The 18651-nt window shown below is 44.6% G+C and overlaps 1 protein-coding gene across 1 annotated transcript in view; it reads right to left on the reverse strand.

The window, feature by feature from the left end:
* obscna (obscurin, cytoskeletal calmodulin and titin-interacting RhoGEF a) overlaps positions 1-18651 on the reverse strand; it is a 183017-nt gene that overhangs the window by 125402 nt on the left and 38964 nt on the right. Inside the window, 3 exon segments of the mRNA XM_034179154.1 lie at positions 6553-6819; positions 7001-7267; positions 7367-7633. Coding sequence (XP_034035045.1) covers positions 6553-6819; positions 7001-7267; positions 7367-7633 — 801 coding nt within the window.

The following is an 18651-nucleotide window of genomic DNA, read 5'->3' on the forward strand; positions in this document are numbered from 1 at the left end:
TGCTGTGAAATTTGTAGACTCAATAGATACTCTGATTGTAGCACTTGAGAAGTTGAGTGAGGAATCAGAGTGTCTCGATGAAGACTAAAATCCAGGCTTTTAATGACTTTCTGGACTCAGCCATCAATCAACTTCAATCAACTTTTTTCTTATATAGCGCCAAATCACAACAAACAGTTGCCCCAAGGTGCTCCATATTGTAAGGCAAGGCCATACAATAATTATAAAAAACCCCAACGGTCAAAACGACCCCCTATGAGCAAGCACTTGGCAACAGTGGGAAGGAAAAACTCCCTTTTAACAGGAAGAAACCTCCAGCAGAACCAGGCTCAGGGAGGGGCAGTCTTCTGCTGAGACTGGTTGGGGCTGAGGGAAAAAAACAGGAAAAAGACATGCCGTGAAGGGGGGCAGAGATCGATCACTAATGATTAAATGCAGAGTGATGCATACGGAGCAAAAAGAGAAAGAAACAGTGCATCATGGGAACCCCCCCACAATCTACGTCTAAAGCAGCATAACCAAGGGATGGTCCAGGGTCACCCGATCCAGCCCTAACTATAAGCCTTAGCGAAAAGGAAAGTTTTAAGCCTAATCTTAAAAGTAGAGAGGGTATCTGTCTCCCTGATCTGAATTGGGAGCTGGTTCCACAGGAGAGGAGCCTGAAAGCTGAAGGCTCTGCCTCCCATTCTACTCTTACAAACCCTAGGAACTACAAGTAAGCCCGCAGTCTGAGAGCCTTTAATACCTATGACATGCTCTAATCTCTGTAATAAAATTTTATGGTCAACAGTATCAAAAGCAGCACTGAGGTCCAACAGAACAAGCACAGAGATAAGTCCACTGTCCGAAGCCATAAGAAGATCATTTGTAACCTTCACTAATGCTGTTTCTGTACTATGATTAATTCTAAAACCTGACTGAAACTCTTCAAATAGACCATTCCTCTGCAGGTGATCAGTTAGCTGTTTTACAACGACCCTCTCAAGAATCTTTGAGAGAAAAGGAAGGTTGGAAATTGGCCTATAATTAGCTAAGATAGCTAGGTCAAGTGATGGCTTTTTAAGTAATGGTTTAATTACTGCCACCTTAAAGGCCTGTGGTACATAACCAACTAACAAAGATAGATTGATCATATTTAAGATTGAAGCATTAAATAATGGTAGGACTTCCTTGAGCAGCCTGGCAGGAATGGGGTCCAATAAACATGCCGATGGTTTGGACGAAGCAACCAATGAAAATAACTCAGACAGAACAACCGGAAAGAAAGAGTCTAACCAAATACCGGCATCACTGAAAGCAGCCAAAGATAACGATACATCTTTGGGATGGTTATGAGTAATTTTTTCTCTAATAGTCAAAATTTTGTTAGCAAAGAAAGTCATGAAGTCATTACTAGTTAAAGTTAATGGAATACTCAGCTCAATAGAGCTCTGACTCTTTGTCAGCTTAGCTACAGTGCTGAAAAGAAACCTGAGGTTATTCTTATTTTCTTCAATTAGTGATGAGTAGAAAGATGTCCTAGCTTTACGGAGGGCTTTTTTATAGAGCAACAAACTCTTTTTCCAGGCTAAGTGAAGATCTTCTAAATTAGTGAGACGCCATTTCCTCTCCAACTTACGGGTTATCTGCTTTAAGCTACGAGTTTGTGAGTTATACCACGGAGTCAGACACTTGTAGAGAGAAATGTAGAGAGATTCACTTTTGTCAGCAGTGACATTCATGTCTCCAGGTCGTCGACCTTTGAGACTGAAAAATGTTTGGGAAGAGCTTGCGGAGTCATGATGTCACTGGACAAACATGTTTTGTGATGCTGATAATCGATCTCTCACTTTACCATTCATCACTCACTTTCATCTTCAACCGCTTATCCGGGATCGGGTTGCAAGAGCAACAGCTCCAGCAGGGGACCACAAACTTATCTTTCCCGGACCACACTGACCACCTCTGAATGGGGGATCCCGAGACGTATCCAGGCCAGTGTGGAGATATATTCTCTCCACCTAGTCTTGGGTCTTCCCCGGGGTCTCCTCCCAGATGGACATGCCTGGAATACCTCCCTAGGGAGGCACCCAGACGGCATCCTAACCATATGCCCGAACCACCTCAGCTGGTTCCTTTCAACATGAAGGAGATGCGGCTCTACTCTGAGCTCCCCACGGATGACCAAGCATCTCACCCTATGTCTAAGGGAGACACCAGCCATCCTCCAAAGGAAGCCCATTTCGGCCGCTTGTACCCGTGATCTACAGTAGTTCTTTTGGTCATGACCAAACCCTCATGAACATAAATGAAAGTAGGAACAAAGACTGACCGGGAGATCGAGAGCTTTGCCTTTTGGCTCAGCTCCCTTTTCGTCACAACAGTATGGTAAAGCGAATGCAATATCACCCCTGCTGCACCAATTCTCCAGTCAATCTCACTCTCCATTGTCCCGTCACTCATGAACAAGACCCCGGGTTACTTGAATTCCTTCACTTGGGACAAGACCGCATTCCCTACCCGAAGTAGCAATCCATCAGTTTCCTGCTGAGAACCATGGCCTCAGATATAGAGGTGCTGATCCTCAACCCAGCAACTTCACACTCAGCTGCGAACCAATCCAGTGAGTGTTGGAGGTCACAGGCCAATGAAGCCAAGAGGACCACATCATCGGCAAAAAGCAGCAATGAGACCCTGAGCACACCAAACTGGAAACCCTCCTCCCCCGACTACGCCTCGATAGCATGTCCATGAATATCACAAACAGGATCGGTGACAAGGTGCAGCCCTGGCGGAGGCCAACCCCCACCGGAAATGAGTCCGACTTACTGCAGAGGACCCGAACACAGCTCTCACTTTCCGAGTACAGAGATAGGATGGCCCAGAGAAGGGACCCCCTCACTCCATATTCCTGCAGCACCTCCCACAGTATTTCCCGGGTTACCCAATCATACGCCTTCTCCAAGTCCACAAAACATATGTAGACTGGATGGGCATACGCCCAGGCACCCTCCAGGATCCTTGTGAGAGTGAAGAGCTGGTCAGTTATTCCATGACCAGGATGGAACCCGCATTGTTCCTCTTCAATTAGAGGTTTGACTATCGGCTGAACCCTCCTTTCCAGCACCCTGGAGTAGAGTTTACCAGGGAAGCTGAGTAATGTGATGGCCCTGTAATTGGCACACACACTCTGGTCCCTTTTTTAAATATGTGGACCACCACCCCAGTTTGCCACTCCTTAGGCAAGGTCCCAGACCTCAACGCAGTGTTGAAGAGATGTTTCATCCAAGACAGTCCCTCCACACCCAGAGCCTTCAGCATTTTTGGATGGATCTCATCAACCCCCGGGGCCTTGCCACTGTGGAGTTGTTTGACTACCTCAGTGACTTCCACCAGGGAAATTGACGATAATCCTCTATCAGCTTCCAGCTCTGCCACTACTGTACAGGGTGCTCTGGTCTGATGCAGGAGTTCCTCAAAGTGTTCCTTCCAGGGGTAGATTACTGTCATGCCCCGCCCAGTTCCAGGCTTCAGTCCTTATTTCCCCTCTTTATTTGGTTTTGCTCCTTTTGCCCCAGCCTTGTTTTATTAATTGCCTTTTTCATCATGTGTTTATTCTATTTTCTATTTTTGCTTTGGCACGTTCTTCTTTGTTACTTTTATACTTCAGTCATGTTCCAGTTCCGTTCTAGTTTTGTTCTATCAGTCTGTGTTTTCATGGTTTATCATTTAGTTATTGTTTGCCTATTTTTTGCTGTTCTCATTTCTGTTATGTAGTACTGTTATGCCAGGTTTTGTTATCACTTAGTTTCTGTTTTTCTTGTAGTTTTGTCTGTCTGTTCTGGCTTAGTTTTGTCAGTATTTAATTTCCTATTATTCTGTTTATCATCTTCTGGTTTGCTTTTAAGTCCTGTTCGAGTTTAGATTCCTGTTCATGTTTTTCTTGTATGATCTTTAGTTGTCTTGTCAGTAATCTCTTCACTGCTCACTTGCACCTGTCTGTCTCATCCTGTCCTCGTCTGCTCTGTGTCTGCACTCTTCTCAGTTTTCTCATGTTCACACCCAGCTTCATTGTTATCACTGTCTTCTTCTGCTCACGGCACTCTCTGCACCTGCACTTTCTCATCACTGTTGGCCATGCCCCATTTGTCTGTCATTTCCTTGCCCATTTGTCACCACCTTTCTGCATCTCTTTTGCCGCCCGTCCTCCACCACGTGCACCTCATTATCTTATTACCACCTGTTCCTATTTAAACTGCTTCAGTTCACTTCCTCCCTGCTCGTTTGTTGATTCATTCACTTACCAGCACTTTGTCTCAGTCCTGTTTTGCCAAGCTGTGTTTTTTGATTCTGCTCTGTGTACTGGATCCTGCTATTTGCCTCAGCCATGATAACTTTGTTTGCTCGTGTACTGACCCTGCTTGTTTGTGACCACGTCCTCTGTCTTGTCCCTGCCTGGTACTTTTGCTCCACGGACTGCCTTCCTGTTACCGAACTCAGGTCCGAATTAAACCATCCTTAAATCATACGTCCTGTTGTGAGCCTGCATTTGTGTCTAGCCTCTGTCTGTGCCTTGCCTCCGCTTAGTCCTGTCAATTACATCCTCAACTGAGGTCAACAGAGTCCCATCCTTACTGTAGACAGCATGGATGGTTTCCCGTTTTCCCCTCCTGAGGTGTCTCACAGTCCGCCAGAAGCGCCTTGGTGCCAACCAAAAGTACTTCTCCATGGTTACTCCAAACTCCTCCCACACCCGCTGCTTTGACTCCCCCACAGCAGAGGCTGCCGCCCTTCGTGCCTGTCGGTACTTTGCAACTGCCTCCGGAGTCCTCCAAGCAGAGGTGGGACAAAGTCATTGTCAAGTCGTGAATCGGCAAGTCTCAAGTCCCAAGTCACAAGTCGCAACTCAAGTCTCAAGTCAGCTTGCAAACAATTGGTGGTCATTATGACCTGAGACTTGACTTGGGACTTGACCTGAGACTTGTGACTTGCCGATTCATGACTTGAGAGTGACTTGCTGGTGACTTTGTCCCACCTCTGCCTTCAAGATATCATATCCTGGACGGACTCCTTCTTCAGCTGAACAGCTTCCCTGACCATCGGTGTCCACCACAGTGTTCGTCGGTTGCTGCCCCTTGAGGCACCAAAGACCTTAAGGCCACAGCTCCCCGCTGCAGCTTCAGCAATGGAAGCTTTGAACATTGCCCATTCTAGTTCAATACCCCCAACCTCCACAGGGATGCTCGAAAAGCTCTGCCGGAGGTGTGAGTTGAAAATCTGTTGGACAGAGGGCTTCTGCAGACGTTCCCAGTTCATCCTTACTATCTGTTTGGGCTTACCAGATCTGTCCAAAGTCCTCCCCCACCCTCTGATCCAACTCACCACCAGATGGTGTTCAGTTGACAGCTCTGCCCCTCTCTTCACCTGAGGGTCCAGAACATGCGGCCTCAGATTAAATGATACGATCACAAAATCGATCACTGATCTTCAGCCTAGGGTGCTCTGGTACCACGTACAGCATCCTTATGTTCAAAATCGAACATGGTGTTCATTATGGACAGTCCATGACTAGCACATAAGTCCAACAACAAACAACTGTTTGAGTTTAGATCGGGGAGGCCGTTCCTCCCAATCAGGCCTCTCCAGGTGTCTTTGTCATTGCCCACATGTGCGTTGAAGTTCCCCAGCAGAATAACGGAGTCCCCCACCGGAGCTCCATACAGGACTCCTTTCAGGGACTCCAAGAAGGCAGAATACTCCAAACTGCTGTTCGGTGCATACGCACAAACAACAGTGAGAGTTCCCCCCCACCCAACCCCACCCCCCCCAGTCACCTGAAGGCGCAGGGAGGCAACCCTCTCATCTACCGGGGTTAACTCCAACGTAGTGGTGCTCAGCCGGGGACTCATGAGTATCCCCACACCCGCTCAGCGCCTCACACCCTGGGCAACTCCAGAGAAGAATATGGTCCAACCCATATCAAGGGGAGTGGTTCCGGAGCCGAGGCTGTGCGTGGAGGTGAGGCCCACCAAATCTAACTGGTATCGCTCCGACTCCTTCTCCCACAGCAAGGTGACATTCCATACCCCCAGAGCTAGCTCCTGCTGCCCGGGTCTGGTCTGCCAAGGCCCTCGACTTTCACTGCCACCCATGGGACAGCGCACCCGACATCAGCGTTTCTCCCTGTGGGTGGTGAGCCACAGGGAGAACTGCTGTGCCCGACCAGACTCCATGGCAAGCCCAGCCACCAGGCGTCGCTGATGAGCCCTCCATCCAGGCCTGGCTCCAGACAGGGGCCCTGGGCTTCCTCCGGGCCGGGTCACATTTCCTCTGCCTCATTCTGTCATGGTGTCTTGTGAACCATTCTTAGTCTGGCCTCTTGCCTAAGACCAATTTGCAACGGGAGACCCTACCAGGACCACAAAGGCTCCAGACAACACAACTCTCAGGTTGATTGCGGCAGACAAACCTCTCCACCATGATAAGGTGATGGTTCCCAGAGAGGTCACTTTATCATAACAACACTGACAGAGGTTTCACAATGAAAGCAGCACAATCTCTGCCATGCCTCACCTTTGACAGTGAGCTCAGCAGCTGATTGGCTGTCTTTAGTTTGACAGGTATATTTTCCAGCATCATTCTCCTGTACGTTTTTGATGATCAGTTTTGTCAGATGCCCCTCCTGTTTCATCTCATATTTGTCTCCTGGTTTGAGGATGACTCTGCCTTTCCTCCAGTCCACTGGAGCTCCAGGCTTCGAGAGCTCACAGCAGAAAAATCCACTTTCTTCTTCCATCACCTCTAAGTTCTCAACTTCCTTTATGAATGTTACAGGAAGCTCTGGAGGAAAAAAAAAATGAATGAAAAAAGCTGAACCTCACAATACTGCATATTCAGCATTCTACATTCATGTGATTTGATGTCAAGAAAATGAAAATCTGAGAAAAACAAATAAATAAATAAAACCACCAGTTGAAGAATGTTGTTGCTTGTTAGAGACGTTCACATGCAGAGGTTTTACCTCGCACTCTGATTTTTGCTGTTGTCTTGAGAGTTCTAAAAAAACAGCTGTACTCTCCAGCATCTGAGAGGGTTAAATTTTGGATCAGCATCTCAGCTGTCCTGCCCTCTTGTTTCATCTGGTATTTCTCACCATCCTTCAGCAGTTGAGTGTCTTTCCTCCACTCCACAGGGACTCCTGGTCTGGACAGCTCACAGTGCAGAGTCACACTGCCCTCCTCCGCAGCTTCCTGATTCTTCAGAGTCTTTCTGAAGGTTACTGGAATCGCTGAGAAGCAAAAATAAGCAACAGAATACAGAATATTACGCTTAAATGATATACTGCCATTTTTAAAACATTCTGTTCATGTAACATGTTGTGTCTCACGTGTGATGACGATGCAAGCAGCAGTTGTTATGTCATTACAGACACAGCTGTAGGTGCCGCTGTCTTCAGGTTGACTATTTATGATCAGGAGCTCCTGAGTGGAGCCACTCTGCTTTATCTTGTATTTGTCTCCACTGATCAGAACATCGTTTCCTTTCTTCCACTGCACTGACAGACTCGGTTTGGAAAGCTGACAGCAGAGTGTCACCATAATGCCCTCCTGCACCTCAACATTCTTCAACTGCTGGATGAACGTGACGGGTCGTTCTAGGGAGCGTCACAAGGGAAATGAAAAGAAACTGGATGCCAGCATCATGTAGGATAATCAAAAATCAACAGTGCTGTTACGAAATTTCAACATTCTTTTTTTTTCTTTTTTTAATACTTAAATTTCATAAACTGGAAAAATAACACCAAGTATAATGGTACAAAAATATCACACAATAGCCACTTTTTTATCCTCTTTCCTTTTTTATAACAATAACATTGAACAGATAGGGAGAGATAAACAATGTGCACAGTAAATCCTGAAAATCAAATAATACTTTACCGCAAAAACAAAAAGGGATTGAGAGTTTTAGTGGAATAATTTCAATATGTGAGTGACCTCTACAAACCCAATGCCCTCCTGCACCTCAACATTCTTCAACTGTTGGATGAATGTGACGGGTCGTTCAGATAACACTAATAATCTGATCTATCGTGTTTCCATGCACTTTAGTCATGCGGTAACCAGAAAAACCTGATTTACATGATTTCAGTTCTTTAGTTGGATTTCTTTTGAAGTGGAGAAAAGAGAAAAGGCAACTATTGAAGAAAAAGCATAGACTGTATAGAGAAAAAGAGAGTGCTCTCTCTCTCGCTCTCTCTCTCTCAGCGAGGAGGTTCGCAAAGTTGATGTCCAGGTGCAAGAACAGTGAGGAATTATGATGCTTTTAGAGCATGGCAAACTCTGCTCAACGCCAGCATATATGTCTATAAACCGCATAGATCACAAAGAAATTTGCACTTTCGGATGCTGAAACAACACACAAGGGATGCTGAAGCACCCTTGTGCATCCTGGCAATTTTTCTTGGGCACACAATGGACTCTTTTGGCCCCCAAAACGTGAATCTGCTGCAAATCGTGAATTATCTGCAAACTATTCATGAAAATGTATGCAAACCATGAATATCACAAACCATTGATGATTTTACTGCAAACTTTGAATAAAATATCGTACAAATGTAGGTCTCACAAAACTTTTATTTTCTTTCAGTTTAAGTAAACTTACGGATTTCAGTTTACAGATCAATTACTTCAGGAAATCTTGAACGCAAACCCTATCTCCATAAAATTATTTTTTTGGGGCGGGGGTCACTACACCTGGTGAAGCAAGGCCTGAGCGGGCTCTTGCTTCTGGTGTCAAGCTCCTGGCCCTGCCGTGCGTGATCTGCTCCAATTTCAATTTTTCAATTTATTTTCCTTTATATAGCGCCAAATCACAACGGAGTTGCCTCAAGGCGCTTCACACAGGTAAGGTCTAACCAACCCCCAGAGCAACAGCGGTAAGGAAAAACTCCCTCCGAGGAAGAAATGTCAAGCAGACCAGACTCAATGGGGTGACCCTCTGCTTGGGCCATGCTACAAACATAAATTACAGAAACAATTCACAGAACAATTCACGGACAAATATACAAGAATTGCTGTTGGTGCACAGGACAGGAGGGTCGCCAACAAAAATACAACTCCCATCTCTGGATGGAGCTGCACCTTAAACAGAGAAAAAACAAAATCAGGCATCAGAAAGACAAAAATTACTGTATAATTTGGCAGCATTAATCAACAAGAAAAACAGAAGAAATACTAAGGTAATTGCCGGCCGCTAGCCCTAAGCTTCACTAAAAGACCCAGAATTTAGGTAAAGTTGAGGCTGCAGCCCGCTCCAATTACTAATAACATGAATTAAAAGAGTAAAAAGTGTAAAACAAAACTGTACCAGTATGCTCGCCATATGAAAGGGAAAAGAAGTGCGTCTTAATTCTGGACTTGAAAGTCTCCACAGAATCTGATTGTTTTATTGATGCAGGGAGACCATTCCACAGAACAGGGGCACGATAAGAGAAAGCTCTGTGACCCGCAGACTTCTTATTCACCCTAGGGACACAAAGTAGTTCTGCACCCTGAGAATGTTAAGCCCGGGCCGGTACGTAAGGTTTAATTAGGTCAGCTACGTAGGGAGGTGCCAGTCCATGAATAATTTTATAGGTTAGTAGCAGAAACTTAAAACCTGATCTCACTGGGACAGGAAGCCAGTGAAGAGATGCCAAAATGGGTGTAATGTGGTCGAACTTTCTGCTTCGTGTCAAAAGTCTGGCTGCAGCATTTTGAACCAACTGGAGAGCCCTAATGCTAGACTGCGGTAAACCAAAAAATAGAACATTACAGTAGTCAAATCTAGAAGAGATGAACGCATGGATCAGGGTCTCAGCATCAGCCATAGACAGGATGGGACTAATCTTCGCTATATTTCGCAGGTGGAAAGCAGTCCTAGTAATGTTTCTAATATGGAGGCCAAAGGACAAAGAAGGATCAAAAATTACCCCAAGGTTTCTCACTTTGTCAGTGTGATGTATGACACACGAGCCTAGGCTGAGTGTTAACTGGTCAAATTGATGCCGATGTCTCACTGGACCAAGAATCATCATTTCAGTCTTATCAGAGTTTAAAAGTAGGATGTTTCTAGACATCCAACTTCTCAATGCTGCAAGGCAATCTTCTAAGGATTTTATGTGAATGAGATTACGCCCACCTCAATAGCAGGGTGTAGTGGCTGGGTTAATGCATGCTGGGATATGTTCAACCTAATGTCATCTATTTTCTTCTCAGAGCAATCCAGGAAATCTTGTGCTGTAAAAGGAGAGCGAGCTACAGGTGGTTGTCCATGAATAAGTGTTGCCACCATGTCGAACAAGAACTTTGAGTTATGCTTGTTTTTGTTGATCAAATCAGAGTAGTAGGTCCGCTTTGTAGCCAATAATGCATGCTTATAGTCTAAGATAGCATCACGCCACGCAAGGTGGAATACTTCTAATTTTGAACGACGCCATTTCCGTTCTAGACCTCTTGCTTTATGCTTGAGGTCACGCAGGTAATCATTGAACCAAGGTGACTGTGATTTGGGGGAGCGCGGTTTCAACACAGGTGGTGCAATCATGTCGAGTGTAGTTTTGAGCACTGAGTTTAAACTATCCACAAGTCTGTCTACTGACTGGGTATTTGCCAAAAGTGAGGCTAAGACATCAGGCAGTCTAGCTTCTAGTTAAGACTTAGTTGAGGAGTTGATGCATCGCTGCAGTGATAAATAAGGTTGTTGTTCCACTAAACATGGCAGCGAAACTTAATAAGTGAGTGATCAGAGACCACTGATGTAGGAGGCATGATGTCAATATTCGAGACAGCAATACCACGTGCGAGAACCAGATCCAGGGTATTTCCACTAATGTGTGTCGAATCCCAAATGCATTGCCGAAATCCTAATGCATCCACAATTTCCACCAATGATTTGCAGAGGGGATCAGAAGGCTTATTTATATGAACGTTAAAGTCACCAATGATCAGAATGTTATCTGCACTAGTTGACAAGTTAGAGATGAATGCACCAAATTCATCTAAGAATTTAGAATATGGGCCAGGAGGCCTACATACAGTGACAATGTAATACAGCTGATTTTTATTTTTCTGTCCTTAGCAATGTGTAATATTCTGAGCAGAGAATCAGATGCTCAAACGAGTTATATTTTTGATCCCCAACAGATAATAAGCTAAACCTAGATTTATAAATAAGAGCAACACCCCCGCCTTGCTTCGCATCACGAGGGACGTGACTAAATGTATATGCTGGTGGGCAGGCTTCGTTTAAGGGGAGGACAGCTGTAGGTTTAAGCCAGGTTTCACAAAACCCAATCATATCTAAGTGATGATCAATAATTAAATCACTAATCAACAATGATTTTGAGGACAGTGATCTTATATTAATGAGACCCAGTCTAAGGACCTCAGTGGGGTTGACAGTTGAACTGTTTGGGTTTAGGGGTGGTTCCAGAGTAGCATATATAAGATGCCTATAAGTAGGTTTAGGTTTGAGACATTCCATGCACATTGTAGGTAGCAGACACGAAATCTTTGCTATTGCTGGAACAACCACTGGGCCATCCACAATTTCAACATCATCCAATATAGTAATGGGTATTAAGTTTGTGGATTGTGTCATTGTGGATAGTGGATTTTCTGCACTAATTTACCCGCTAAGCTAATGGATTCCACACCCACATTTGTCATAAGCCTTGCAGGGTCTCTAATCACCTTCTCCGTGGCCTGCTGTAGATTCCTAATGTTACCCTCCCTGTAGAGCTCTATCTATGTTCACAGACAAGATGGCGGTGCCTTCCCCAGTAGGGTGGAGGCCGTCCAGCATCAGCAGGCCACGGCGGCCCCAGAACAAAGGCCAGTTATCAATAAAGCTACAGCCTTGCTGTCAACAAAACTGCGCCAGCCACCTATTTAATGATGTCAGCCTGCTAAACGCCTCATCAGTACCCTGGGAGGGGAGGGGACCAGAGACTATTAATCAATGCTGACACATCTTTCTGGCAAGGTCACAAGTCCTCTCTATGTCCATTTTTGTGACCTCTGAGTGCTTCATCCTGATATCACTGGTGCCGACGTGAATAACTATGTGACTATATCTCATGTCATGTTCCTTCGTCTGTCTTCCCTTCTGCAGCATCAGCACCCTAAGATGGGATGCAATGTCGGGAGCTCTGCCCCAGGAATACATTTAACGTCAGCCGGCGTCTGTAACCTGACTTTGTGGGTGATAGAATCCCCTATCACTAAAGTCCGGTGTTTCGGCCTGGAGATAGGAGTGGAAGTCACTTGTGGGCTTGGAGAATTCACATCAGGTAAATCCAAGGGGGAGAACCGATGCACAGTTCACAGTGGCGAGTGTGATCGAGGTGCCACAACTGGGCACCAAGCCCTACAGGGCTTCCTCCGCCTAGCCACAGTCTGAAAATCGTCCTCCACAGCCGGTGTTTCTCAGCTGATGCTAATGGGCTCACTAGCCGGCCCAGCACTAACCTCATCCGGAGTGCCCGTAACATCTAACTCTATGCTCCATTAATCAGATTAATGGTATACATGTGCCAAAGAAATCAGAGTATTGGGGACAAATCCAGGTGTGTTAATTGGATTTCTCATAATAAGATCATATACAATTATAGACTTTTGATTTCGGTGTACCCGTGATTGGCCTCGGTGAACCCCATCCTGTCCAGGTCCACATAATCACGGGTACACCGAAATCAAAAGTCTATAACTGCTTTATTATATGGTAAACAAGAAAATTGGGAGTTTGTCAAACATACTAAAACTGAAAAATCAATCTCAAGTTTCAACTCTTTATTATTACTGTCATACTGCACCAACTGACATCTCATCGATCGACTGGAGATGCCTGTGAAGTCCGTGATGAAGAGTCATCAGGCTTGTTTTCTTATAACGTTCGCCATTCGCCTGTCTAGCTTCCGCGTAAAATCGACCGAGTACTCCGTCAAGCATCTGTCTGTCATAAGTTTCAAAGCTGGGCGCATGTCCCTTTTCGGTGAACTTGCGAAACAGGTTGGCTGCTGACTGTGTATTTCTGCGGGTGCTCTTCGCATCTTTTTCGTGTACAATTTGTTTTAAGTCAGTGTCACTAACAGACGCAAACCTGTCTTCTGCCATCTTTTCAACAAACCAAAGTAGGCGTTGTATCGCATTATCTGACTGGTCGTTATTGATAGAAGGTATCGCTCGATTAACTAGCGCTATGCTGCACGGGAGGCGTACTCATTTCACACGAGCGGTCTACTTGGCTCCACCAGCAGTCAACTCGGCATGTGGTACAGCTCAGAAAGTGGCGAATGGGCCAATCAGAAGTTGGCAAAATCCCATACCATATAATAATGGTCATTATCGGCTAAATCATATCGGACTTTTCTGTTTTCATAACCATTAAATAATCAGATAACACCAGTAATGAGATACCATTCAGGGTTTTTAGTGTGCATGTAAAAAGGGCCATTAACAGACAAACAATCACCAGCTCTGTCATTGAGCACATTTACATGACCATAATAATCTAATAACTTGGAGTAATCAGATAACAGTAAGAATTTGATGTGTTGTATTTGCATGGACTTCAGTAATGCAATAATTGGAAAAACCTCAGCCCATATCCACGAAGTATCCTAAAGCTACAAGTAGGTCCTCGTGACATTATTCTAAGAAAAATGTGAGAATTCCTCAAATTCTTCGACGTTTCTTAGAATGTTTCCTTGGTAAGATAAAAGTTGTTCACAAACCACCCTTGGTCTTAAGAGTGGTCCTAAGGTGCCAAACTGTTAAGAGTTGGGAGGAGGACTTTTAAGAAGCCCAAGAGTGTCTTAAGCAGACAAGATGGCAGAAAAGACAGAGAGGAACGAGAGACATTCCCTATATGTTGAATGTCAGTGATTCAGTAACACACTACCGGCTTGATGGTGCAGGGATAATGTTTGTGGTTGACCTCATCACGAATGAGCTTACTTTTCCCACCCAGCGTAGTAATGTAATAACAACTCTAATGACATCATCACAACATTGCGATACCTGGCTGTGGGAAAAATGTAAATTGCATGTAAATATATATTTGTATTTATGTGTGTGTGTGTATATTTCTTATATTTGTAAGAGATTTTCATTGCACTGTCTTGTAGGACTTTATACTTTTAACTATTAATACCTTTTGTTTTTTACTTTATCTGTTTGCACTGACACAGGAGAAGCTCTCTCCAATGTCATTGTACATGCTGTATTATGACAATAAAGGACATTCTATTCTATTCTAAACTCTGTAACATTCATACAATTGTTAAAATCAAAGTAAGGGCCCCTTCACAGCTAACACGACGTAGGGCCAAAGGCACAGAACCCAGAAGAAACTCAGTGAACAAAAAATGAAATAGGGAACCATGAAACATTCCACCTGCTGTCGGGAGGGACACACGGTCGGACAGGCGTGCACGATACCGCAGCAGCAGTTTTGTGGACGCTCGTGTTTGCACGCACGAACACAGTTCGAGCATGTGGAAAGTCACGCACACAGCAGTGGAGCAAAAAAATAAAAAAACCACCACAATTTATAATACTTAATTCCTGTTATAAAGAGCAGACTTAGGCTCTGCCTAGACGTACATCAGGAAGTAATGAAATGATGGAGATTACTGTTCTCCCTTTTATGTTTTACATGAATGATCTGATGCGCTCGTCTCATGAAGTCATTAGCCGGGCTCTTGTCTCATGAAGAGACGACTCTTCATGACACAGGAGCCGACTCCCGTTTCATGAACACATCAGCCGGCATGGCGTGTCCAGCGCACAGTGATCCGCTGGTGACTGTGTTGCAAATGTGATGTGTGTTTTAATTATTACAATGTGGGGAAATCTCGCAGACACACGCACCTCGTGGGGGCATCCCATGAGATGATTTTCTGCATAGCACGATATTCACCAGTGTTGTGGTGACATGGTGGTCAGCTGAAATGACGTGTTTTATTTCCACGTGAGGACAGCAAGCTGAGGTCCACGCCTCACGGTAAAGTTATGCGAGGTCATATTCAACAAGCCACTACAGGTGTCCTCTGGCTGTGATTTGCAAGCACAGATATCTGAACAGCTGCCAGTCGATGGGACATGCCCACCTTTGTCTGCAGACCTCACCAGCTTACAGAAAAAAAGGCTCACTCTGTTGCTTTATTCTGTGATTTTTATTTTATGTACGTATTATTATTTTTTGTCCTGCATCTGTCTGATGTCTGTGTTTTTAATTTACTACCTTGCGTCCACGGACAGGTCCAGCTGACAGTTGGCAGTCAGTTGACGTGCCATATGTCCACAGTAAGGCGTATAAACAATGCGATCAAACATGAATGAGTTCACACCTTTACCCTTATTTGTTTTATATGATCTCCACTCTTTCTGTCTGTCATGTAAACTACAATTTACATGGTGGAAGTGACATCATCCTGCCCAGCCGGCTTCACACCGTGTTGTGTGCTCAGACGCTGGCCGGTCCTCATGTGATCGTGTCTGTACGAAATTATCATTATGTCATGAGGGTATGAGCATCCGCCCACACATGTGCAATGCATGTTCACCAGCAGAGTTGCAGTGCACAGTGGTCAGCTATCCCAGCAGTGCACTGCGCTGGACAGCAACGGGATTCCGGGACCCTGAGCTACAGCTGTCAATGTTGGATTCATAGTGTGTGTGTGGGGGGGGGGGGGGGGGGGAGCACACTCCTCACGCAGTGTGTTGGGGGCAGGGGTGACAACACACTCCACAAGCCATTTGTGTGTGAGTGTGTGTGTGTGTGTGTGTGGGGAGGGGGTCAGTGCAGTCACACCCATGTGTTGCTAGGTTACACCACAATTGCGATGCACTTAGTTTTCACAGACAGCTCGAATGTGGTCATTTGCTCTTTACTCTCATGCCAGGAATGTGAATAGCCCCGCTTTTTCTAAGTGCCCAGCGAATGGTGTTTGATGTTCATGTGTGACACCTGGAATTTGGCCGACACCTGCCGAGAGGGGGGTCGAATGGGCACTCACAGGGCTGTCTTTCCCCTGCCTGTGTGCGGGAATGGTTGTGGTGACAGCTGTACGAGGCGTTTGAGGCGGCTCCAATTTTTCACAAGTGGGATGCAGTTCAGTTCTTAATGCAGTTCAGGTTATATGATCGGTTGATTTCATTGTCAATTCATAACTAGGAGTGTAGAGCGCATTTTTTTTTTTTTTCTCCTTCCCTTTTTGTGACAACCAATCAAAGCGATTAGAGGACTGCATCATACCTAACAATGGGGTCAACTCCGCCTCCTCACAAAGATAGAAGTTTATGTCCCCTCCTTGCTCAGAGTTACTCTCCTGGATCATTCGAAGGCTAAGATTCCTTGAAAGGAATTTTTAGGCTAAGTTAGGAGCTTTTTGAGAGGGGTTTGAATTGCTTTGTGGATTTGGGCCCAGAAGTGTATCTGTATGAAAGAAAAGTGTTGAACTTGTAGAGACATTCACCTCACTGGGCAGTGACATTCATGTCTCCAGGTCGTCTGCCTTTGAGACTGAAAGATGTTTGGGAAGAGCTTGCGGAGTCATGATTTCGCTGGACAGGTATCTTTTGTGGTGATGATCCCTGATTTCTCACTTTACCATAACAGACAAAACACTGACAAAGGTTTCACAATGAAAGCAGGACAATCTCTGTCATGCCTCACCTTTGACAGTGAGCTCAGCAGCTGATTGGCTGTCTTTAGTTTGGCAGGTATATTTTCCAGCATCATTCTCCTGTATGTTACTGATGATCAGTTTTGTCAGACGTCCCTCCTGTTCCATCTCATATTTATCTCCTGGTTTGAGGATGACTCTGCCTTTCCTCCAGTCCACTGGAGCTCTGGGCTTCGAGAGCTCACAGCAGAAAAATCCACTTTCTCCTTCCATCACCTCCAAGTTCTCAACTTCTTTTATGAATGTTACAGGAAGCTCTGGAGGAAAAAAACAACAAATGAATGAAAATAGCTGAATCTCACAATACATATTCAGCATTCTACATTCATCTGATGTTCAATTTAATGAAAATCTGAGAAAAACAAACAAATAAATAAAACCACCAGTTGAAGAATGTTGCTGCTTGTCAGAGACATTCACATGCAGAGGTTTTACCTCGCACTTTGATTTTTGCTGTTGTCTTGACAGTTCTAAAAAAACAGCTGTACTCTCCAGCATCTGAGAGGGTTAAATTTTGGATCAGCATCTCAGCTGTCCTGCCCTCTTGTTTCATCTGGTATTTCTCACCATCCTTCAGCAATTTAGTGTCTTTCCTCCACTCCACAGGGACTCCTGGTTTGGAGAGCTCACACCGCAGAGTCACACTGCCCTCCTCCACGGCTTCCTGATTCTTCGGCAACTGTTTGAAAGTTACTGGAATCGCTGAGAAGCAAAAATGAGCAACAGAATACAGAATATTACGCTTAAATGATATACTGCCATTTTTAAAACATTCTGTTCATGTAACTTGTTGTGTCTCACGTGTGATGACGATGAAAGCAGCAGTTTTTATGTCATTACAGACACAGCTGTAGGTGCCGCTGTCCTCAGGTTGACTTTTTCTGATCAGGAGCTCCTGAGTGGAGCCACTCTGCTTTATCTGGTATTTGTCTCCACTGGTCAGAACATCGTTTCCTTTCTTCCACTGCACTGACAGACCCGGTTTGGAAAGCTGACAGCAGAGTGTCACCACAATGCCCTCCTGCACCTCAACATTCTTCAACTGCTGGACGAATGTGACGGGTCGTTCTAGGGAGCATCACAAGGGAAATGAGAAGCAGAATGGCAAGCACGTTTACATGACCATAATAACTCCATACCGTGGAGTAATCAGGTAACAGTAATAATCTGATCTGTTGTGTTTCCATGCACTATAGTAATGCGATAATCACAAAAACCTGATTAACATTATTTCAGTTCTTTAGTAGGATTTCTTTTGAAGTGGAGAAAGGAGAAAAGGCAACTATTGAAGAAAAAGCATAGACTGTATAGAGAAAAAGACAGCGCTCTCCCTCTCCCTCTCTGTCGAGCTCCCTCTCAGCGTGGAGGCTTGCAGAGTTGATGTCCTGGTGCAAGAACAGTGAGGAATTTTGATGCTTTATATTCTTATCTTATATTTGTACGTAGAGATTTTCTTTGCACTGTCCTGTAGGATTTTATTCTCTTAAGTATTTATAGCTTTAGTTTTTTTACTTTATCTGTTTGTAGTGACACAAGAGAAGCTCTCCAAAGTCATTGTACCTTTTGTATAATGACAATAAAGGACATTCTATTCTATTCTAAAGTCTATAATAATCACACAGTTACTGATATCAATGTAAGCAATGTCAGCAGCCATAGCCGATACTCACCTGTTTGAGAAGAACTTCTGCTATCTTCTTTCACTTTGAATAACAGCTGCTGACTCAAACATGTCTGACTTTCATAGCATCTTTAGCTCAGAGGCCACTCGACGTGGCTGCTAGCTGTTGTGGAGGACTGTCTTTCATTTTGAGCATTTTATGACAATTACCTGGAATAATATGGCTTTCTGTGTGGTGAAATGTCCTAACAGATCATCTAAGACATTTATAGTAGCTGTTGGTAGCTTCATCTTTTAAGTCCTATTAATGCATAGTTACTAA

This window comes from Thalassophryne amazonica, chromosome 10 (assembly GCF_902500255.1).
Source record: "Thalassophryne amazonica chromosome 10, fThaAma1.1, whole genome shotgun sequence".
NCBI lineage: Eukaryota > Metazoa > Chordata > Actinopteri > Batrachoidiformes > Batrachoididae > Thalassophryne > Thalassophryne amazonica.